The sequence below is a fragment of the Ascaphus truei genome, chromosome 3 (genome assembly GCF_040206685.1).
Source record: "Ascaphus truei isolate aAscTru1 chromosome 3, aAscTru1.hap1, whole genome shotgun sequence".
Classification (NCBI taxonomy): Eukaryota; Metazoa; Chordata; class Amphibia; order Anura; family Ascaphidae; genus Ascaphus; species Ascaphus truei.
The window spans coordinates 372,328,499-372,354,119 of record NC_134485.1 but is presented as its reverse complement, the minus strand read 5'-3'; the positions used below and the strand labels follow the sequence as shown (position 1 = coordinate 372,354,119).

General features: G+C 40.2%; 1 protein-coding gene across 2 annotated transcripts in view; it reads right to left on the bottom strand.

Annotated features, from left to right (window-relative positions):
* Positions 1 to 24,764, bottom strand: part of USP12 (ubiquitin specific peptidase 12) — a 50,073-nt gene extending 25,309 nt beyond the window's left edge. For both annotated transcript variants that reach the window (XM_075592218.1, XM_075592219.1), the window contains exons 1-2: positions 24,607 to 24,764; positions 2,261 to 2,341 (exon numbers count right to left, since the gene is read on the bottom strand). In XM_075592218.1, the coding sequence (XP_075448333.1) occupies positions 2,261 to 2,341; positions 24,607 to 24,654 (129 nt within the window). In that variant the 5' untranslated portion in view covers positions 24,655 to 24,764. The remainder of the gene's footprint in view (positions 1 to 2,260; positions 2,342 to 24,606) is intronic.
* Between the last annotated feature and the right edge of the window lie 857 nt (positions 24,765 to 25,621).

Below are 25,621 nucleotides of genomic sequence, written 5' to 3'. Positions count from 1 at the left end.
GGTTAAGCTAATAATGTAATTTTCATGGTCACTATCCCATTGCAAAAAACGTAGACTGACTGATACCATGTAACTTGTAAACACCAGCGGAGAAACAAGATTTATGAAAAAGATGCCAATAATGACAGCATAAATCAAGGCCCTTAGCAGCAGGCAGCACACTAAAGCAACAGGCCTGTGTGTTTGCTTATTTAGATACTACAGCTTTTCCAAGATGTTTTCATAGCCTGAAAGGCTACAAAAAGATACCCCGTATTATTATATGGTGCAACATTTTAAGGTAATGTAATTAATTATACAAGAAGACAAGAAAATAACAGAATTGATGTACAATTTTGCTGCTCAACTCAAATATAGCACTATTTAGATACACTATAACATGTTAACCATTCTGTTTTCTCCTTTTCAAATATAATCGTATCTCTTGTAAAGCTCTTGCTGTGACATTAAGAGGCACTTGCCTTATTTAAGAAACAAAATGAACACACATTTCTCTTTCACCATTTGGAGATCTAACTGAAGGAAGGAAAAACCATTGTAAATGTGCTTTTATAAATACATTTGTCAATGGCATAGTGAATTTAAATAAACAAAGGCGCAAGCTGGGAAATGGTGAACACAATTTGATCTACCTATTTTCTACAATGGTAAAAGTATATAATTGTATAACTCGTGTGTAGGCTGTGCCTGCACTTGTAAAGGTTGTACTGTATTTTACAGGTTTAATCCCCAGGGCTATTTCATGGAACGCTGACTACTGATTTACGGCTTCACTTAGATATTTATACAGAAGAACTTTTGTACTCCTAGATATATAGGTTTGTGGTTGCTTCTTTACATGTATGAGGATTGTAGAGGGCTTACAATGCGTTCACATTGCATAGCTGGTATCTCCATAAACATAAATGGCTCATCAATCTATTGTACCATAAGTTCCCATTCAAATGGAGAGATAAAGTGACCATCCTGTGGGAAGTGATGCTCTGAGAAGCAGTGAGTGAGCCGACTGCAAGAAGAAGGAATTCAAGTCTAGGACAATTACATTCTATGATTAATCATAGAACACATCTTTGCTGATCTACCAATGACAAGCATACAGTTAACATGGGAGTCATCAGAAAAGGTTACATCTCAATAGGACTTCGGAAAGCCATAATGTTTCTGTATTGGCATGTAGGGGATATATACCCATCTCGGTTTTGAATGATTTGGTTTGTCAATTCTATTACTACATATTTAGCTTTGGACAGGTGCACTATCCCTTACAGATGTAAACAATGAAACATAAAATCAAAATAGAAAAGTAACTTTGTTTGAGCTTGTGCACGTGGCTTCAATATGGCTCCTTCCAAAGCCACATTATCAAGTTATCTGGTTTATTTTTGCCGATTTGTATCAATTACGGGTAACAATTAATAATAAGCAGTGCCCCTTCCTGTTCCAAAACAAGGTTTGCTCACAAAGTGAAGCTACATGTTTCCAGTAAATCTAGTTTCTGCTTCCAAAAATGTACATTCAACATTTGAACAGACTTCCTACGAGATTCCCCAAATACACGTTTGTAACAGCCTAAGCTAAGAACAAAACCATTGCCTGGACTGTATCTAAACAGGAAAGGGCAAAGATACGCACCAGACAAGTTGTTCTAGTCCTTAACGTCCACATGTTACATGGCTACATTTGTACTACATAGTGTAACACAATTAGTGTTATAAAAGTATTATTATTTTTTTAAACGGTTTGTTGCTGGTAGTCTTGTGATATTTTGGCTGAAGGGAGAACAGCTTTAGAAAACCAACTGATGCTGATGAAGCAAGTTGAAGTTAAGCAATTCCAGAAGGAAAATGGCAGTTTCTGCCAAAGACCTTACAAAATGTAACAGGAACATGTTTGCTTATTCTCATTTATTGTATTTCCTATGCAGGAGAGTAGCTTAACCAAAGAGGTCACTGACTTGTTGCGGTAACCTATGATGCTAGTTACATAGTAGAGGAGATGAAGAAAAAATAAATAAAAAATACATGACATGTCCATCGAGTTCAACTTGAGTTGATGGTATTATACCCATTTTGTACAAAAAAAATCAAAACAAAAACAACACACATTACCCTTTTCCTATGATTATGTAACCTCCCCAATGAAATGGGACAAATATAAAATTAAAAGGAATGAAAACAAATCGCCTCTAAACATGCAAGGCCCTTTTAGTGGGAAAAAGATGAACATTTTTAAAGAAATACAAGATTTTGTGTATACTTACGTTTACTAAACCAAAATAGTGCTCGTTTACTGGAAACTGTTCCGGACCAATCTCTTTCTCTAAAGCCGAGGCATTGGCGCCCTAGGAAAACAAACACAAAGAAAGATCAATATAAATGTATCCTTTGTTACTTTATAAAGCATACCTGCATTTAAAACCTACAGTACTTACAAATGCAGAAACAGATGGAGAAAACAGCCCTTAAACAATTAAGTGTGCCTGTTCTTATCTGCTCACTGATCACATCACTCATTTTATCCCAAACTAAAGTCTGAGAAATAAAAAATGAAATAAAAAACATAAGTAGCATGTACAGTAATCCTCCAGTTGTTTCTTCTCACAACAAGAGGCGGATTGCAGCACAAGTGCCAAGACAGCTTTGACTGTTCCCCTGCTGTGAGCAGTCACCACTGGAGAACTAAAAGGTCTTGTTGTAAGACACTTTTCTTTTAAAGCTCCTCTTCGGCATAAGTCAAGTTATTTCTGCACAGAAAGATGATGCAGTCACAAAATGGAAAACATTGTGGGTGATTCTTTTGAACTATTGCGAATACCTGCTGCTGAGTTGTCTAGACCTATCACTGCTACTTCAACTCCTGTTCCTGGGAAGGCCTGTAGAAGTGTTCACAACGAGTTTTGTGAGCTAAATAGTAATGCACTGTTACATTTAGGTTTACAGAATCAAATCAACTCACTAATGTTCTACACATTTTTCCCTTAGCGATAATCACAGGCATCTTAAAGGCTGCAATAGTCCAGCATATTTTTTTATAACTCAGCAACTGTTGATGGGGAATTATGTGTGTTATAAAGCCTATTAACATAGCTAAAGTTAAGTCAAAAACGTTAATGTAGACTATTTCCAAACAACAGTTTGTACCAAATGTATTTATGCTTAGAGATGTGCAAACCTGTACAAAATGCATCTGTATGTAAAACAGTTTTTGCCCCGAATTCGATTCCCTGAGAAACATTGTCAAGTCTCAAAGTGCTAATAATGTTGTCAAATCGGTAAGCTTTCAGCGAAAACATCGGTCAACACGTGAATGAAACATTGTGTACGTCCCCAATTAATAATATCTGCATTGGGACACTAGCGATTTTAGAGAATTTAGGAAAACTAGTATATTAAATGAAATTGTAATGCACATTGACTGAATGCTTGGGGAATCCTCTGCAAACCGTGGTTGAGCTGCAGCTTTTTTTAATGCCAAAAAAAAAAAAAATAAGCCGGTTTGCAACCTCATGAGAAAGGTTCGTACATCTTGATTTATGGTTGTTTTGTTTTTAGCCTACCATGTCCGCCTATTTTTCCTGTCTACTGCAATTTGACAGATTCCACATGATGGTCACTATTATTCCAAGTTCATCACTGTTTTAAACTCCTGAATTCTGTCTCAAGATTTACTTGCACGCATGTATCTTTATTTATATAGTGCTGACACTGTACTCAGAGCTTTACAAAGAAAATACAGTACAAGGATTTATAATACAATAAGTGCAGCAAAGTCAAACAAGAAAGGAAATCCCTGCCCTGGAGAGCTTACAATCAATGTGCTATGTTGCGAGACTTACAGAGACAGCAGGTGAGGGAGTAAGTGCAGTAGATGGCAGTGCTTGGCCACAATGGTTGTTAGGAGTGACTGTGTGGAACAGTAATCATGAGTGCAGGCTATTGGGATGCTTATTTAAGAGGTGGGTTTTCAGGTTGGACGGTATTAGATTAGATGGGTGAACAACATTAGCAGGGAGGGAAGAGGTGGCAGAGAGGTATAGGCGAGAGCAGGTGTGTATATGGCTGGGTCAGGATTAGGAAAGATATCCCCAGCAGCAGCAAGGAGTAGAGAGAGAGAGACAGGAGATAAGAGGATTTGTAGGGGCACTTTTTATTGAGGGTATAGAAGTTGTTGGGGAAGAGGTGTGTAAATAGTGGTGCAGTGTCTGGGCACAAGCATAGGTAGCGGGGGAGGAGAGATGAAGAAATGTAGATAAGAGGAGAGTGGGGAACTTGGAGAGAATAGAAAAATTTACAACAAAGGAGTGAGGAAACAGTAAACAAGAAAAGCAATGGGGAGAGCATAATGAGATGCTGGGAGTGAACGGTAGGAGTAGAGAGTTCCCTGGTATTGGAGGAGAGGAGGAGTAGGAGTTGAAAGATCAGGTGTATAAATTATGCCTGGGAGGGCACTCTAGCACTGAAGGTTAAACAGCAGTTTATATAGTAGATATGTAAAAATTGTCAGAGCATTTAGAAAGCAAAATTCTCCCAGTTCAAGAGTTGCTGATGAAATCCGGAATACAGTTATTCTTGTATACGTCACCTCCACTTTTAACCCCACAGACACTTCATGTGTGCCTCTTAAGATGTTTGATTCATTTACCTCTCCATAGTTGCCTTGAAGGCCCCTCTCCCACACCCTTAACCATCAAACATTACAACAAGTGTAGATAAAGAGTTCCTTGTTGATCCGAATGTACGCAGTGAACCAGGAAAGCACGGGAACAAAAAGCGGGGACCAAACGATAATATGAGGTAGACAAGGTTTTTAATCCAAAAATGTGGCACACATGAACATACAGTTAAGGACAAAGTGTTCCTCTAACATGTTTCGCGCTCTTACAGCGCTTTGTCAAAGACTCTTTGAAAAATATACACAGTAAATACCCAGTTCACAACTACCAGATAAAATACTAATATACCTCGATTAGGATTAAATTTCTCATTTACCTCTGTTAGGAGGGAGAAAGACCAACATTGGCTCTATATCCAGAAAAATGAAAAGGACCTGCTGACTTGGGAAGTGGGGAGGGGCGGGCATAAAACCTAGGAGGGGGGGGGCACTAACCTCCAACAGCTGAGACAGCTGAAAATAAGTGAAAAGTTGCCCTTTTTCAAGAGAATATATAAGTATTTTACTGTGTATTTTTGTCATATTGGATGTAGCATTGGGCTTCTGTCGCATGTTATATACATTTGCCACGCTCAATAGCTCTCCTTTTTGACACATATACATATATATTTTGTGGGGGATCAGCAGTTCCCAAAAAGAGCTTGCTGGGGTTCTGTGTGTTTAACTTATTTTCAGCTTTCTCAGCTGTTGGAGGTTAGTGGCTCCTCCTTCCCAGGTTTTAAGTCCGCCCCTCCCCACTTCCCAAGTTAGCAGGTCCTTTTCATTTTACTGGACATAGATCCAATGTTGGTCTTTCTCCCTCCTAATAAAGGTAAATAAGAATTTGAATCCTAATAGAGGCATATTAGTATTTTATCTGGTAGTGTTAGGACCTGTGAACTGGATCTGCCTTGATGTGCTTACAATGCTTTGGCCAAAGGGTTAAACTAAATGACCCTTTTTCAAGAGAATATATAAGTATTTTACTGTGTATTTTTGTCATATTGGATGTAGGCATTGGGCTTTTCTGTTGCTTATTGTATACATTTGCCACGCTCAATAGCTCTCCTTTTTGACACATATACATATATATTTTGTGGTGGCTCAGGGTTTCCCAAAAAGAGCTTTGGTTCTGTGTGTTATTTTAACTGTAGCATCACTCAGCTTCCATTCAAATGAAAGATTAAGATCGTGTTAAAAATAAGCAACCTTTGTGGATCTGGGCCTTTGTGCATTATTCACTATACGCTGAAGCAGTAATTCGGGACATTTTCGGTGAAAGAAACCCATAGACGTCAACTGGGATTTACAGCCACAGACAGCTAGAGCAGCCATTTCAGCGGAGAATTACCACTGTAGCGGACATTGTATTGTATTGTATGTCTTTATTTATATATAACGCCAAAAGTGTACTCAGCGCTTCACAAAGAATACAGTACAGGGAATTATAATTATACAATAAGTACAGCAAAATCAGACAATAGGAAAGGAAATCCCTGCCCCGAAGAGCTTACAATCTAAGAGGTTTAATGGGAAACTTACAGAGACAGCAGGTGAGGGAGTAAGTGCTGTAGATGGCAGTGCTTGGTCACAATGGGTGGTAGGAGGTAGGAGTGTGGAACAATAGCCATGAGTGCAGGCTATTGGGATGCTTGATTTGTGGGGTAAAATTTAAGGAAGGTCAGTGTTAAATGAAAAGTTTAACACCATTTACAGGGGAAGAGGTGGCAGGGAGGCATGATTGAGATCAGGTGTGTATGTCTGGCTTCAGGCTTAGGGGAGATCCCCAGCAGCAGGAAGGAGTAGATAGAGGGTGTGAATAGAGGATTTGTGTGGGTGTTTTTTATTGACGGGTAAAGAAGCTGTTGGGAGACAGGTGTATAAATAATGGTGCTGTGGGGAGTGGTGAAGTTGGAGAGAACAGAGATGTTCATAAAGGAGTAAGGAAATAGTAAACAGAAAAAGCAATAGGGAGGGCATAGTGAGATGCAGGAGGAGAGAGTTCCAAGGTACTGGAGGATAAAAGTGTAAAAATAAATCACAGATGTTAAAAGTTAATTTCTCACAGTGGCAAAGTTGTAATGCAGAGTCCAGATCTTCCTCCAATTTCAACTCCAAAATTAACTCTTGTAGACACTTTTGATGTACACTTATGATGTGACGCTTTTGATGTTACACAGCCTTATGGCTAACAGCCATGCTACAGTGACTTAAGTACCCTATTCACATGCATTTGACAACACTTAAGGGAGGGGTTTGTCTAATCAGCTCAGACATACAAAATAGTTAATTAGATTATCATTTCTCTCTCAATTGATAGTGAACCAAAGTGACTTAGATCGGCGCTAAACAACAGTGCTGGTGAACTATGTGATCAATTATAAAATATATAAACTGATATACCCTCATTATATTTTGTTTTTCTTGTATGACTGACTAATTGTCATTCTTTCTCTCTCCTCTCTCCCAATTACTATGAGTCATTGGTTTGATATATATATTTTTTATGTTATGTATAAGTCCTTTGACTGAGTACTTATTATTATCTTATTTGTTTTATATATGTGCGGTACATTTGACCACAGAGTTATGTACCTTTAAGGAGGAGAACCTGTGTGAAATTTGGCCAATTTTATTGATTGATTGATTACACACACTATATATGTTGTGTACCCACTGGGGGTATTACTTGCTCCTGAGGAAGCTGTTGTGAACACAGCGAAACGCGCAGAGCCTTTCTTAGCCTGCACAGCTGTTTTGGAACTGAAGGCGCCGAGTCTGCTGTGTCTCCTTGCTGCCCGCTTCCCTGTTTGCCATATCGGAAGTCGTCAACCCTTCACCGGATGTGACGTCAGACGCCATCCACCGCGATTCGACGGGGGTCACTTGGAAGTGAAGCAGCAAGGGTTCCATCTGTTCCAGCACTCTACTGCCTCAAGAAAAACGCTATGTGTACATGTCCTATGTACTTATTGTGAGTACATTTCCTATATGTGTTTTTAACCTATAAATCTGAATTTTCGATCTACACCATGGTCTCTCCTTGTCTTCCATGAACACCTACTCGAGTGGAATTTCTTCTGTACCACCAGCTGTTTGGGTCCCTGCTACTGCGGTCTATTACATACCTGCTGTTCTGCCAATGCTGATATAACCACTTACCTGTTGTAAGTAGGCACTCAATAGAGCCAAGATTTTTCTACAAATTGTATGCTATTTTACTGCACCATCCCCCCCTCCCTCCTGTCTTTTCCCCTGCAAACCAGGTAACTCGGCTGCACGCACCACCAGCCTCGCAGGCGCGCGTGCAGCACAGGCACTGGGGCCGTAGCCTTACGGCAAGTGTCCTAGGACTTGCAGTATGAGCAGTGCGGATATGTACTACGGAGAAAGTTGAGAATATCATTGTTCTGCGGCTTTGCTTTCGGTCTTCCTTTGACACTAATGAAACATTAAATGCCAATGTACAAGGTATAGAAAATAAACGCAAACATTTGAAGCTTTAACCCTTTCACAGTCAGAGAGGCCTGCAAGTCCAGCAAAAGGATTAAAGTATCAGACAAATGCATTAAAAAAAAAAAAAAAAATTAAATCAGTCACAAAAATATGCCTGTGATCTAAAAACATACAGCATTTTTTTGCAGAGACCTAAAAGTCAAAAACAATTTCCATATATCGTTAGAAAATATACTTTCTACAAACCCATGGTTAAGCAAAACTGATACCATTACTTAAGAGATAAAAGCAGTCACGGCTTCACCACCTGCCTTCTAATGGCTGGTACAAACCAAGAAGGAACCGCAATAAAGTGTTAGTAACCTTTCCAACTTCCCTGTCTAGTGCCATGTGAATTTGCTTACTGAATCAGCCCTCTGCATTCAAATCTACAGGTATTTCAACTATTGCAGCAACAACCGGTGCAGGCCGGGCAGCAAAAATGCACTTGCCCACTAGCCACAGGCTCCCTGTCAAGCAGCAAAATGCAATGAGAGATGTAGGGAGGGAGAGGGGAGGGTGGGAAGTAGGGAGGGGGAGGGTGGGAAGTAGTGGGGGGGTATTGGCAGAATGGTAGGGAAGTGGGTGAGGAATTAGGGAAAGGAGAGAGCAAAGTACCGAGAAGGTGACTGTGCACAGAAAAGAAAGGAGAAGGGTGGGAGAATAAGCAGATACATAAAATGTGGATGAGCCACAACCAAACGGAGAGAAAGTTGGAGAAATTATCTAAAAAGGAGGGGTTGTCAGGAAAAATAGTACAGGGTATAGGAAAACATGGGAATATACCTGAGAGGTATGAAACAACAACAGATTGCTAAATGACACACACACACACACACACACACACACACACACACACACACACCACATATATACACAGACTGCAATATGACCCTTTACTCAATGGCGTACATGATGCCGTAAATCTTTTAATTTACTATATTTAATAATATGTAAAATACGGGGATAACAAATCCACCCATCTGAAGTTTCCACATGGCACGATCTATTAATGATGGATAATTGGTGTTCAGTAAAAAAGTTAATATGTTCATGAAAGTGTATATTTTTTTAATTTTATTTTTAAACCCACGTCTGTATGAAAAGCAGCAGCCTCCATGCAGATGCGGGAAGAATGTCAAAGCATCATATTGCCAGTCTCTTTCACCACAATATACAGGCTACAAATCTCCAGTGGAAGAGTAATGAGATCCTTGTAGAATTCGAACATTTAAAGACAAATAAATGGTTAATGTTAAAATTCAGAATCCGATGTCTCATGCTGAAAAAATCAGCACCACACCTGGTGTCTTTGGACTCTTCTGGTCCTTTTTCCAGAATTTCAATTGAAAATCCTATTCTACATCAGTGGTGCTCAACTCTGGTCCTCAAGACCCAACAGGTCAGGTTTCAAGGATATCCCTGTTTCAGCAGGTGGCTTAGTCCAGCGGGCGAGATTTTCTGCCAGGGTCTTGTGACGTCACATCGCCACCATGGCAATGCGGCATCAAATGACGCCGCTGGGTCATGTGACGACACGTCCCACCTGGTCTAAATCAATGACGAATGTACTTGAAGCAGCAATTAATTCAAAATCCTGTGTTTTTTTTATAATAAACATTTTCCTTGCTCATTATGCACCCCCCCCCCCCCTCCCTCCACAAAAAAGCCCCGAAAATTAAAAATGCAAACTGTATTTGCTAGACACAAAGTGAACAAGTTAAAGTTTATGGGTTAAAGTTGGATTCTTCTTTTGAATTTTTGTTACGCTGATTTGAATTTTACAACGAACTCTGTGTTACTGGAAACTGGCATATTCTAGCTGTATCTTGATATGTCCGATTCCTTTGAAACTTGAAAATCTGCATGCTGTTATTCAATAATTGATAGGCAAAAGTTGATTTGCACTAAAAGTCTATAGGACTTTTTAACTTGCAACTTTGAATTAAGATAAGGTGCAAACTTATATACTGGGGCAGCGGTGCGCAATCTGGGGGGCGCTAGATATTCTGGGGGAGGAGGGGGCGAGGCAGTTATAGAGGTTGTCCGCTCTCCCCCCAGGTATTTAAATTAAATGCCAGGGAACCGCGCGAGGCCTCTATAATATACTTACCTTCCCACGACACGTCGTACTGGTATCCCGAATTCATTGGGTCACATGACGTCACCATGGCGACGCGTCACATGACCCTGCGCATCATTTGACGCAGGGATCAAGCGGGGGGAGGAGGGCGATGCGCGTGTGAGTGGGCAAGACGGGCATCTAACGAGACCGGAGTAGGGTTGGAGTGCGCCCCAAGTCACTCCCGCACACTACATTTGGGGAGGTTGTGAGTTTTGCCATTTCCCCTCTGTGTCGTTTGTTGCTTTGAGTAAAAAAACGCTATTGCACCAGTATCTTTTGCATCAGTGTTTCTTCCTTGCATGCACTGAACCATGGAGGTTTGATTCAAGATGTTCCTGTTTCACTGAGGATTTGGTGGCATTTGTTAACAGTACTGGTATCCTCCATTATCACATTATTCACTTATATCTGTTTGTAAACGTAAACACTATTTTTTCTATTAGGATTTTTTAACTGTACACAATATTATATCATGGCATATTTGTATTTTATTTATTTTACACAAAAAAACTCATGAAACAAATCTGGACATGTTCAAAAAGACTGTTCTTACTCTGATCAATGAGGGATACATTTGGTTCAAGGAATACCACTTCACCCTCCTGGTAATCACCAAAATGTCAAGAAAATAGCACATTCCACCTTGCCCTATAAGTAGTGCACATAAAGCCTTAAGCTGATCTTTTTCTCCATGCATGCAAACAGCAGAAATCTCCCCAACTTTTACACAGTTCTCCTGCATGCAGGGCTCATTAGGCAGTTCGGTGAAGCGGGTGAACCCAATTTAGATCAAGTGTCAGCTCCTTGTGACCGAGAGTCAATACATTTCCCTGTGCCTCAGGCAACAGAATTAGATTGCAAGCTATTGTGCTGCACACACTTTCAGGCCATACTTGAAAGATGTAAACCTCAATGTATTTTTTCCATGGTAAAATACTTTATGAAGAAAAAAAAAAACCATTATCCTTGAAAGGTACTCCCAATCTAAGAAAACAGTGAACTGCATACACATGAAAATCACTTTGAATAAATGAACGAGTAAAGTGTTCGATGAGTACATTTTCTAGATTGCTTCAAATTCGGCTTTTAATGTCAGCAGCAGCTGACACTTTTTATCCCTTTCCAAAGCTAGGGATAAAATACCCAATAACATAAGTAATGTGAACATCTTCCCCATTTACTATATTAATAGATTTCAATTGTGCACAACTTCTAAAAACACAAATCATCTCTTCCGTTTTTCAGTATTAGGCAATTTTATCTTGTTAGTTTAATGTGTAAATGTGTCTCGGCAGGGAGTGAAGACCTGCAGATGTGAAAATGATGGAGCCGCCACATTTTTTGAATTGCCTCCTCGCACATCGGAAGACTTATTACCATAACATTCCAGCAGAACGATATTACAGAGAACTTGCCATGGCAAATATTTCCCATTCATTCAGAAATCACAAGGAGTCCTTATGTTTACAGTCCGCATCTATTCACATTTATTTGTAGTGTAACTTTACAAATTAGGTCAACTCTGCCGGAATGGGATGTTTGGCCGCGAACAAAACACCGTCGTCGGGACACTTAAAGATGGGGCGTTGGAGCAGCCTGTGTGCGTAGCGGTCCTGCACAGGACATTTAAACATGCAGTTGTCGGAGCAGCAGACCTGGCTTGGCTTGTTGGGTCCCCGGTAGACCAAACATCGCAGCGAAGTGTCCTGCGGCGGTGTTTTAGCCGCGGTGAAACATCCTAGACCGAACTCCACTTTGCAACAGGACATTGTATTACAAACAAACCAAGCACACAAGCATGGCTAGGAGTGATCTTGTAATAGTCCTTGTAAATATAGTGCTACAATTTTGATTCTACATTGTTTATTCTATACATTAAATCATGTGATGCGACTTTGCACTATTCACAGAGCAAATACAAATAATCAAATGGATACATTTAAAGCTATTTAATTATTTTTTTAAATTTTCAGTGTGTGCAAGTTACAAAACATGGCCCTTTGTAAACAATTTTGGTCTTTGTTAAGCTATTTTTGATGTTCTGTTTTGTTATGAGAAAATACATTATATTTCTAGGCTACTGCAGCACTAAACAGTTCTTTTTATTATTAATTTTCAATTTACTTCCCCACACAAAGTTAAATTTCCTTGTACATAAGTCCTATTGATCTTGCAGCTAGAGAGCAAGGCAGGTAGATTTCTCAAGTGGTTTATCAAGCACAAGCCTTGCGTCCCTCCACTACTCCATCCAGAGACAAACACAGATCTTGACCTCGAAGAACACAAACATAACCCATCATCTAGGGAGCAGCAGATCCATATTTACTGAGCACCATTATGTCATAACACACCTGCCGGCACCAGAAGACATCTTACAATGCGTTCAAGTGAACGTGCCTTACGGGATTGAACTAAATAGTAAACATGGGCCATACATACCCTCTGTCAATAACAATTATTCATAAGCCCTTCAAATACAAATCAGAAGAACACCGTCTCAGGCACTGCCTGATAGTTTTTATATCTTCTGAAAAGATTAACCGCTGTTACAATGTCAACATCAAGACAGGCAATCACAAAACTGAGTGGCTTGACTAGGTCAAACTAAATCACATCTTAATTATCCAAGAACCTGCACAACAAATAATTTATATTTTGCAGAAGAGATATCAAACAATGTGACTTAAGTTGGATGGTGGAGGAATATTAATTATAAAGCACGGATTGTAGCTACCATTGCACCTTCCGATCACTACTCGGCACCACATAAAAAGAGAGGAGGAGAGAAGACTATTTCATAAACTGGGGGAGAGTCTTGGGCTTGTGTTTCCGGTTTCCCTGGATGGGATCAGGAGAAACATCTGTGCCACTGGTTCTGTCTCTGATATTCTTTTCTTTGGTGGCTGCAAGAAAAATCTAAAACCAAAAATAATCTCTGCAATGAACACTGAAGGAGACCGTGTAAATTTGTGAAAGTGCAATGCATCCAAAAAAAATGGCCATTCCACCAACCATTTATCTGGTTTTCCCTCTCAAGACACAAATGACTACAAGAGCAGGTGTCACAATCCATCAAGGGAGTTAAAAAAAAAATATCTATTTTTATAACCTATGAACCATCTTGATTCCATGAATGTTTTTACTGTTCCAAAACAAATCTAAACATTGGGTGTGTGTCATGAGGAGTGCATGGCTTCTGGGCACTTCTGAACTTTCTAGGTAAAACATCTAGTCATAAAAGAATATAAAAACGCAATCATGTGTTCATTTTATCAGATACACCAAGCGGCCGAGAATATTAAAAAAATCATCATTTTAAAAAAGCGTCCATTTTAAGCGCCGTGCAATGTTTGCACATCAATGCCACCAAAAACTCATACTGCGCGTGAAGTATGAAAACAGGATCAAAAAAGGAAAAGTGGTTTAGTAAACCAAATCTGAACCAAAAAAGTAGCAGGTGACAACCAGTAATAAAAGCTAAAACAAATGGCTCCAAATATGTCATTTTAGTTAAGCAAGTGGGACTGCATTTCCAATAGATATTAAAGCTGCAGTTCAGTCTTTTTTTTTAAATTAATTTTTTTACTTCAATAGTTTTATGTGTGCAATCTCGAATTACCTAAAGAACTGTATAGCTGCCGGTCAATTTGTTCTCCATGTATTGATCGGCGAAATTTGGTGACATCATTAGTGAAGGGATATGTTTTTCTTCTGCTTCTGTCACTCAGTGGAAGCTCATGAATATTCATGAGCACTCCTGCACTGACATGTGCTAGAGGGAGGGCAGGGCTGACAAAGGGGTGTGCCAGGGCTTGTGACAGGACATGAAGGGGCAGTGCCTTAGCAAATAGTTGTTAAAATAGAATACAAGAAAATTGGTCTTTCAAAGTTATTTTTTTTAAAACAGAAAATGCTAAAAGTATTTTTTCTTACTACAGAACTGATTTATTAAAAAAAAACACATGCAGGATACTGACTGAACTGCAGCTTTAAGGGAGTACCTATTAAAGCAACAATCCCCTTCAAATGGAGATAGATAGCGGTTGTACATCACGCACCACGTGAGCGCGGACGTCAAAATGTAAATTGCGAGAAGCAACCTCGCCTAGCAACATGCCGTCAGCGGCAGCGTGGCCGCAACCTTAGGCTGAGGCCCCAGTACCTCCGCTGCACGCGCGCCCGCGAGACTGGCAGCGCGTGCAGCCGGTTGCCCGGACTGCAGGGAGCTGCAGACCAAAAGACAGGGGGGGGGGGGGGGCGCGTGACGGGGGCGCGGCCGTGACGTCACCCAGCAGGTTCGCCCTCGTTGGCTGAACCGCCGGGGGGGGCGTGGCTTAGCGCTCCGTCGCGACTCCTGATCACAATTCTCTTGCGAGCAGGAGTCACTGTCGGCAGAGCGCAGCGCCCCCCCCCTGGCAGCGTTCCAATTGTGCAGCGGCCATTGTCCCTGCAGCGTCCCCAACAACGTTCACTGCAGTAGCCAGCGGGGACCAGGCCTTAGTCAGTTTACACCATTAACAGGAGTCACCATTTGACTGCTATCCATTTTATTTAACACATTTTCAGAAACATTTACCTACTAAAAGTGTGCCATTTATAAAAGGTGTTTATAAGTAGTATACATCAGAATGTGTCATTAAACCGTATTCCTCTCTGCTTAATATATTTTTACTATGTTGATTATCTTTCACGGTCTTCAGTAATGTGAAACATTTTCAATTCTCCAGTTCTGCTCTGGAGATACCATCTCATTAACATTTTTCACATTGGGTAATTTAACATGGCACCCTGCATTCATTCACACTAAGCAGAGCAAAGTTGCCTGGTAATCTGTAAATGACACATGCAAAAATCAAAGTTGTTGAAAAACTAGCGGATGAGGAAAAAGCCGATTACAGCAAAATCAGGTTTCACTTCTTCATTTCCATCTTAGAGGCATCGCTGCTCTAAAGCACATACAGTACAGTATGCCAAATCCGAACCACGTAGTTTAAAGGAGAGAAAAAAAAGACAAACCATTTTAAATATATTATGTGTTGCTATTTAAACAGGAACCCTGCCTCGCCTTAAACAGCAATCCAATGGGGTGTTTTTTTGAATTGACAAAAGGGTATGTACGAATTCAGTTTATCCACCCAATAATAAATAATACAATATATAGTGTGGATATGAATAAAGCAAAGAGCAAATTATCAACCCCTCTATCACAGTCTAGAACTATGGGATCCTGGTGATTATTTTATGGTTTTTCCAGCATACTGTATTTTTTTTTTTTTTTTAATCAGTGTTTATTGGTGTTAAAAATTATATTCAGTATGTCATTGTTATCTGTGTTCCCCCCCCCCCCCATACTCCCCCCGTGTTACCCTTTGTACCCGCTCACACTGTGGTGGAATATTGTGTAATATTTTGCGTTATCACTTTGGAAATGCTGTGATACATTATGAGCGATTGCAACAACCTTTGCTGTACACGTCTGGGCTGCTTCTCGAGGTGGGACTTCATAATGCTTAAATTTAATTTTTTTTAGCAGTGTTAACCAAAAGTGCAAGATCATCAACAGGTGGAGTTGGGTGGGTTAAAAACCAGAACCCCAACCTATAGCCCTTTTTTGTTTGTCATTTTTCCCAATATGAACATAATGCTTTTCTCTGGGATATATTTCCATATCTTGAATGAATAAATGAATACAGGCAGTCCTCGGTTATCCGACGGAATCCATTCCAGTGGTAGAAGCAAAGCTTGCGCTGGGTTTATAATAATAAGACAACTGAAGGTCCTAACGAGCTCAAGAGAAACCATATGTAATTGAAGTCAATGAAAGAGCAGTGACTTTATGTGGACATTTACATCAGCGAAATTTGCATAAGACGCGACGGAGTCTCTATGACGTCATCGGTGTGCTCCCGGAGATCCGACATCTAGATCCTGTGATTCCTCCCCACAGTGAGACACGCACCGACAGAAGCGACAGGACCCTAAAAGCAACCATCTGAGAGAGAAGGGGTCTGATTTCCTTGTCTGGCCTGAACTGATGTGACGGGATGCAGTAGCTGATGTGGTAACATGTCCCAAACATGTCATGCTAATATTTATGTTGATTAATGTACGTGCAATACTCACCAGCTGATATATAAATATTTTTTTTATATACCACACTGAGGTTTTGCGCTATTTTCTCTTTTTGTTTTTTTGTTATAGTTCAACGGTTTGTGGAGCCAATCCATGAGCACAGCAGCAACCTCCCTATAAATCATTTCACTGTTAAAAGGTTTTATAAAAATCTATTTTTTGTCACACTAACACAGCACTTCTTATTGTGTATAACACTCACTATCACTAATAGTTGATGTATGTATTTTCACTATAATTTGCACAATATTGGGCTATTGGTATTCTTAACCAAAGTACATAGGTATTTAAATTACAGAATTCTGAGCGCAGATCACCTGTTCATATTTCTATCATTATTAACCAAAAGTGCAAAATCATCAACAGGTGGGGTTGGGTGAGTTAAAAACCGGAACCCCAACCTATAGCCTTTTTTTGTTTGTAATTTTTCCCAATAGGATCATTATGCTTTTCTCTAGAATATATTTCCATATCTTGAGTGAATAAATGAGTACAGGCGGTCCTTGTTACCCGTCAGAATCCATCCTAAGTATTTCCTAATTTTTCCCATGATACATTGGTAATTTGACGCTAGCTGGAGCAAGAAAAGCAAAGCGCAATTCATGAATCTGTAGTGACTGTATTCCACTGACATCTTCACAACCAATATCCATTTTAGGGCAAACTAAGGAAGATGATAATTTAAACATGCGAAAATTGTCACATTTTATTTGTTTGTTTTTTCCAGAATGGTCTGAACTGTCAAGACTTCTCTGGAGCTAAGAACGCCTACTATCTAAAAATGATCGAAAAGACAAGCATAGAGTGTTGCTCTAATCCAAAGTAGCCAACTCCAGTCTTCAAGGGCCACCAACAGGTCAGGTTTTATGGATCTCCCTGCTTCAGCTCAGGTGGTTCAGTCAACAACTGGGTCTCTGATTGAGCTGAAGCAGGGATATCATTAAAACCTGACCTGTTGGTGGCCTTTGAGGACGGAAGATGGCAACTCATATCTAGTGATATTGTTTTCAGAACGAATCATGTAAAATCAGAAGTGACAATCCCAATCCACTAATTGGAGCAATACCAAGCAGCCATCAATCAAGATCTTTAGACATAATGGCAACAACGTGGTAATCTTGAAGGAAATGTAATCCCTAGAGAAAAGATATGCCAATAGTATTTCCCACGTCAACCATATAAATCTTTGAAGGAAGACCTTCCCCGGCCATAAAATCCTATTTATAATTTACTATGTAAATGAGCTATATTGTACTGTATTCATTAATTATTGCAAACACCGTATTTTCAAGTAAATGTTGTACTGTTTTTTTTGAGGGACAATATTAACACATCAAAGGGTATTTCAGTATATATACAAACAAATTGCGTGTTGTGTGTTGCTTTTATGATAACAGTAGCTAAAAGCTACAAACCAGAGAGTGTGACACAAATAAAGGTGTTAAATATGTCAAAACCAACCCATTGTACAAAACGTATGAAAGATTAAGATCATTAAAAATTCACTAAAAATAAAAGATTTCCAAGAAAAAAAACAGCGCTAAAAAAATCTCAGTGTAAACATGCCACATTTCATCCATATCTCACTAAACATATTAGTGACTAGAAAAAGATAACACGTGTAACAATTTAACATGAATAAATAACACTATCAGCGATAGAAAGTCTTTGCTATACAACGCACGTTAATACCCGTTTAAACAGCCAACAACTGTATACATCAATACAATTCAAATGGACATACATGACAAGCTATTCTGATTTCTACATAGGCAGCAGTATATATTTAACATCTGTATTGCTGTCTTGACCTTCCTTATCTCAAGTGTAGATGTACATACTTACTGCTTTAAGCTGCAGTGGGTAAAAGACCACTTCTTAAAAAATTGTTAATGTCCCTTTTCATTTAAACAATTTTATTTATTTATTTTTAAGAGCAATCTCTGTCCCCCCAACAAACCCTCGCTTTTTCTACAGGATTGATGCCATGCGACCCCTCGGGACTGAACAGCAGCTTTGGGGACCCCTGGTTAATGATATATGTACCGGTTAAGTGACCAGTGTTACTTTCTAGCTTTTAAAGGTGAGTAAAACGGCCATCCAATAGGAAGCTGCAACCGATGATGCCATTTTACGGACAGCTAGTGGCCATTTTGTTTCCCCTGGAAGGAGATTTAAAACACGGTATCTCAGGCACCAGAGTGTCTCCCAGAGCTAAAAATAGCTTGGATCAGCTCCGGGTGAAGCCCTAGTTCCTATCTTGTACAAAATATAGGGGTTAAGAATTGCCCAGTGACTTAACTTCTGCATTATGACTCCAGATGTAAACATAACTGATGGTCATTTTGAGATTTCTGTCATTCCTTCTATATAAATAATGGTTTTATATAAAAGCTTTAAGTGTAACGTTAAAAAAAAAGAAAGAAGCTGCGGAGTGTTTTTGGCGCAATTCATTATTATATTCTCCCATGCTTTGGGGCGTGAATGCAGTTGTAATGCAGCAGGAAAGCTTTGCATAGCCATACACATATGCACACATGAAAGAGTGCTACTTTGAACCCATCTCTAAGTATGTGTAATACATGCTGTTTTTGCACACTGTATAATGTTTGGTAGCGTGGAACAGGCACAGGGAAACCTGTGTGAGACAGAAGGAAGGACTCGACTTTGACACCAACTTCGCAAAAGAAATGAAGCTGAAACTGCAATTTAACATAACATGATCAAAGCCAACAGTCAGATTGTACCATTGTAAAAATAACAGGTGATCGTTACATAATAAATCAAAAACATTATTTTGCAATCAAGAAACCATTAAGTGCCATAACCAAGTCAGCAGGTTTCCTGTCTTAAAATAGAAAATATTTATATTAAAGGGTCACACGTTTATGATATACATTACAAATGTCATTCTAATGTCTCCCAACTTCTCCATTGTACCCTGCAGAGCAGAGCACTTAACTAGTTTTCCAAGGGAGTAAGATAACCAAAACAGAGGTAGAAAAGACACTCGAGTATGGTAACGGTTGATACATTTGAAACCATAACAATTCTTTTACTATACAAATATAGCGGGGTGGACAAAAATATAAAATACTTATATACTAAAAGGGGCCCATGAGAATTTTTAGAAGCCAGCGTTTTGTGGTGTGGGAGGGGGTAATTTAAATAAGGAGGTACAACTTAACTAGTCTTATTTACACACGGTGAGAAACGTATAGCTCTCCCCCGAATGTTGAACCTATACCACACGCAAGCAGTTAATTAAGATAGCTTTAAAGAGAACATTTCCCAGCGCATTACACTTTCAGTGGTTTTCGGTCGGACTCTGGAAGTGTCCTGGTTCAGAATAACACAATTTGTGTAGCTACACTGTCCAAAATGCATCAGAAATACTGTACAACTACAAAAAGTATACCCCAATCATGCAACTGTTTGCATTGGCAAACTGAAATCAAATTGAAATGTGCAGTGTCTTTTTAAACAAGACATTCACAATGCATAACATTCGCTGTTACTAATAAGATGTACAGGAGACCTCTTGTATAGTACCATCTTCATCAGACATACATATATACAGCCAACTATTGCCAACTCCAGTCCTCAAGGGCCACCAACAGACCAGGTATTAAGGATATTCCCGCTTCAGCACAGGTGGCTCAATCGTTGACTGAACCACTGATACAGATTGAGCCACCTATGCTGAGGCAGGGATATCCTTAAAACCTAGCCTCTTAGCGGCCCTTGAGGACTGGAGTTAGCTACTCCTGGCCAACACCAACCTATTCGATAAACCAAGCACAGTCTGTTTAATGTTCAATCTATTCATAATAACTGGTAGAATCAGAAACGTGACTGAACTACATGTACAGACAAGAGAACGCGGATTGGGGAGTGGTGTTACATGATTGCAAAGGATCAGTGCTGCAGAGAGAAAGCATATAGAACAACTGAGACAGTCAGGGTAGAGGCTGGCAAAAAAAGACAAAGCAAAGTTTGATGGGGTTGTGTTATATTCATCCTGGCAGCTTTGATGTTTATGATTCAGCTCTAGCTCATGGGATTAACAAGCAAAAAAGGTTTTGTTTTTTTCCAATCTTTACAAGGACTTTAATCTCCCAGATAAAAAACAGAGGCCTAGAAATGTCTATTAAACAAGCCGGGATATTTCAGAAAATGTGCAGATATATTCCAGCTCACAAAATACAAAGGAAATAAGGGAAGGAGTCCCTATTAGATGATCTTCCCATCAATAGCAAAGAATAGGATGAGAAATATGCATTTCAGTGATATGAACCAACATAGTGGAGCAGAAAAATAGACATTAAAATATTCTCTATAAAAAAAATTGGTTTGGTTTGCCTTCTCTCTATCTATATCTATAAATAAACAGACGACTTTACATATGTATTTAGCAACAGTGGACTGTAGCATTCAACAGAAGTATTTAAACCAATAAACACATTTAAGGATTATTTATAACCATATATTTTTTTAAAGCATGGCAAGTATTGCAAATACAAAGTGAAAGATTTGACTAGTAAATATTACAGAGCGTGCCAACAAAATCACGAGGAAGAGAATAGATCACTTCTAGAAAAAGAAATCTACAATGAGCTAGATGCATCCAGGGAATTGCAAAATACACAAGGCTGTAGTGTGCATTGTGTAAGTAGATAACATCCAAATCATTTGCAAAGACAGATTTTGTTTTTTTGTATTATTATTACACTATATTACCAATAGATTTTGAAAACCTTGTAAATACAAACTGATTATAAACAAGTGAAATAGAGACCGATTTTTTTTTATGGCGTTGAACAAAGATAATTTGGTTTACGAGAATGAGTGCAAGATACTTCTAAAGGAAGTTTAGGGAAATAAAATACTGCAAAATATTTTTTAGCTTGTTGACTTATATGAGGTTCAAGTTTTAAGGGTATACTACATATATGGGCCTATATATAAAGCGTATAAGATGTCACCAAAACCAATTGGCATGAAAGTGACCCAGGAGAGAACCAAAATTCAAGCGTCTTCGCTGCACCGATTTTTAAGGCCTCGGCGGCGCTGAGCGGGCGCGCTCATGCTGGCCGCTATGAAACACATTGAGGCAATGTGTGTAGCCAGCGTGAGCAAACGCCTTCACCTGCTCGGCGCTTAGCTGCTTACAAAGCAAGCAAATTTTAATTTGTTATCCGCAATCGCGTCACGTGAACAGTTCGCCCAATATGGGCGAACCAGCTCCGTGATGTCATGGCCGTAATACTACTAATACCAAAGGACAATAAATATGTAAATTAGCCACACTACTTACACAGAGACCCACACATATTGGAGAGAATTGCTTAGTGCTAACCATATTACTATAATGCATGGATTACAAAGAGAAGTTAAAGCAACTATCCCCCTCCTTACAAACTCCGTGTTTTCTTAACAATATTGGAACCAGGGGTCCTCCAGATCTGAACCGCACTATATTCTGCTTTGGGGACCCCAGGTTCCCAAGATACTAACTAGTGATGTTACCGGTATAACTGCATGTTTTTTCAAAGGTGCTTTATAGCCATTCAATCACAAGGCTGAAAATAATGACTGATGTGGCTTCCTATTGGCCTGAGATTTGGCAGGCATTTTGTTTCTCTCTTGCACGGAAATGTAAACAGCGTAACGTCACCAGTACCTACCCCTGGTTCACATCAAGTAGAAAAAGAACACAGGGTTAAAAAAAAAAAAAAAAAATACACAACAACAACAAAAAATAGGGGGATTGCTGGTTTGGATGTTGAAGGGATATAACCTATTATATTTTATGCCATCAGATCAAGTACAGCTTTAACGGACGGACCAAAATTTACAACACAGCCATACATTGAGCAGGAATATTAAAGGCCATGATTATACCAAAAATCACAACGCTGCGTGCCTGAAAAACAATATAAAACAAACCAGTACGAGTGCACATACCAAGCGCAATGTAAGCGCCGCACTGCAAAACGTTTGTCTCCTCAAGCGATTTGAGATTTTGTTATTCACACACGACGGCTGCATCACGTGATTTGCATGGCCTAGCACAGTGCATCATCAACCAACCAATCTGACCATGTGTCCCTGCTGTAGCGCTACAAATCTCTTTGGCATGTTCACATGTAGCACAGCGACATCGCTACAATAGCGTCACCAGATCGCTTTGCAGCTTTTTGGTATAATTAAGGCCAAAGGCTGCATCTCATGTATAAATCACAATCTGCCACTCGCAGAGCATTCTAGGCCATTGGGTAGCCAACCCCAATCCTCAAGGGCTACCAACAGGTCAGGTTTTCAGGATATCCATGCTTCAGCACAGGTGGCTCATTGATTGAGCCACCTGTGCTAAAGCAAAGATATCCTGAAAACCTGACCTGTTGGTAGCCTTTGAGGGCTAGAGTTGGCTACCCCTGGTCTAGACTATCAAGCGTGTCCTACTTTAGTCGTGTGCAATTGTTGATTCTATTTACAGTAATCTATTATCCCTGATAAAACACTAGACCTACTTGAAACAAGATCTTCATCTCAACTTATCGTTCTTGGTAAAATATTTTAAACCTTAAACAGGAGTAGCTAGTTGCTGTGGAATACATCAGGGAAGGGGACACCAAATAATAGCTGCTTACAAAGCAAACACCTAACATTTTGAAAAGCTACTCCCTATAATTAACCTCATAAGCGTGAACCTTAATAGGACAATTACAGGCCCCCTTTAGCCTTCTCCACCTCACACAAGCCTGTAACCATTTTATGATTTAATGTTCATAGTGCAATATGCAGAGTTTCATAAAGTTACTGATTCAGCTGTTTAGTAATGCAAAGAATCTGACTCCCAGGCCCAAACAAACCTGCTGTCTTTAATGCAGTGGAATCAAGTGCAAATAAAGTTAAAGGCGGCAGTTACTAGCGCCCATTTATTATTTTACTATGCCCTTAAATAACAAAATAACTCTTTAAAGCGACCTTATAGAAGAAGTGTTAGAGTCTGGGACTACTTATTTCCCATGCAAATTTCCAAACGTCACCACCTTAATTCAGTCTTCCTACCAATTCCAACAACAGGCCACAAAAATGAATTTGCCCAAAAGTTACCACACCCCCATAGCAGGGGAGAAAAATAAGTTTTACAGCGGCCTGGGGTTTTTCTCAACTTAATTTAAAACTAAATGAACACAGATTATAAAGCAAGCATTTCTCACGTACACCTGACCATGATAAATCCAAATGGCTGTGCAAGGTGGGGAAGCCACACCAAAAATTTGCACCGATGAAGGTGTGAATTAACACTGAAACGTTAACTGTTGTTAATGGACACCAAGTTTAAGACTAGTTTGCCGCAGCTTTCATCCTCCGTAATAACACTACACACTGATCAGGGATTTCTGGACACCTTGGTATTTACTGGTAAATGGAATTACAGGGGAAAGAATGCCGCCTTCAGCACAAATCCAAAGAAAAATGATGTGCTGAGCCGACAGACATCTGCAGTAATCTCCTAGAAGTTAAAGGCAATAAAGAGATTTTCGTGGAATAACCTCAAGAGGTGGTAAGGGCTAATACAGTAAGGGAATTTAAACAGGCCTGGGATAGACAAAAGTACCCTAAATAGGAAAGAAAGCCAAGGATCACACAGGGTCTGAGGTTTTACCGCAGATAGGAAAATGGGCACACACGGTGGGCGAAGTGGTTCCTATCTGCAGTCAAATCCTATGGGTCTATAATGATGCAACGTGCAAATAATGCAGTTATTTATTCAGCCCCATTACACAGATGGCATAGCACTAGCTATGAGCGCCTGAGCATGCTGCCCGCCTGTGCAGTGGAGCTGCCCCTCACCAGCAGCGGCGCACAGCCCGGGCGCCTGGACACGGAGCTGCTGCTGTGCGGGGGGCTCAGGTGAGCGAGAGCCACAGCAGGGCCCGTCCTGCGGAGTCACCCTGCAGGACCCCGGTTTCATCCAATCTCTGGCAAGCAGCTGGGGTATCACTAGGCCTCGGGACATCCCCGGCCTGTCCTGTCCCTGAGCGCCGCCTCACAGCCGCAGATTCACCCCCCCCCCCCCCGGAAAATAACATTCAGCTCCCACCTATCTCTCCCCCCCCCACCCCCTCCTCTAGGAGAGACCGGTCACCGCCGGCGCTGCCTTTCCTCCTCCCTTCTCCCAGGTGTTGACCTACCATGGTACAGATAGAAGCGATCCTGGAGACTGTCATTAAGATTTCCATCCGCCCGGCGCCATCTTCACCAGATCACAGAAGAGTAGACAGGCCGGAGGCGCGCGTTCCCGCCCGGACACGCGTACCCGCCCCACGCGCGCCCCTGCCTGGACAGCCGGGGAGCGCGCTTGGCCCAGAGAAGCACACTGATACGCGTGCACGAAAAAGTGTGGGGTGGGGGTGGCTGTGTGTGCGAGCTGAAGCATCAGCAGAATCACATAGGAGGGATTCAACATCAATACTCCTCCTCATCATCACCACCACCACCACCACACACCCAGAACCAAAATATATGTAAATGTATTAACATTCTCTGGCTCCCAGAAGGGCCAAAAGAAAGTAGTTATTGAGAAATTTTATTTATTGTATAATATAAATGATCCAGTGAATGAGAATTAGAAAAAATAAAAGGTATCCCCACTGGCATGAAGAGTAATTTGATATTAAATATTCCAAATAATGTTCTAATATTTCAGTCTTTATTTCTTTGTGAAATCTGCATTTAATTTATTTAGTTTTTCCAGTGTTTTCATTTTATTATTAAAAAAAAATAAAAAATCAGTGTTTATCACTGTTAACAATTATTATTATTATTAGTATAGTTTATTTGTATATCGGCAACATATTCCGGAGCGAAATACATTGGGGGTACCGAGTTATGTATATGTAGCCCTGTTTCCCCCTAAACAGGAAGGCTACCGGTGCTGCCGCTACCTGTTGGCTCACAGAGGTCCTAAGCCTCCGCCACTGGGAGCCTGGGGTGATAGACTTAACGTCTCGGTGCAGCGCCTCCACCTGCGAGGGATCCCAACGTAGTGGGAGGTGCCCCTCGCAGGAACCAATAATAATAACACACAGATTATAATAATAACCTTTACTGCAACACATGTATATCTTAACGGTTTCTACTAAATGCTAATAAGATACAGCTACCCTCCAAGCCACGCACGGCCGTACCCACCACCGTGTTCCCAAC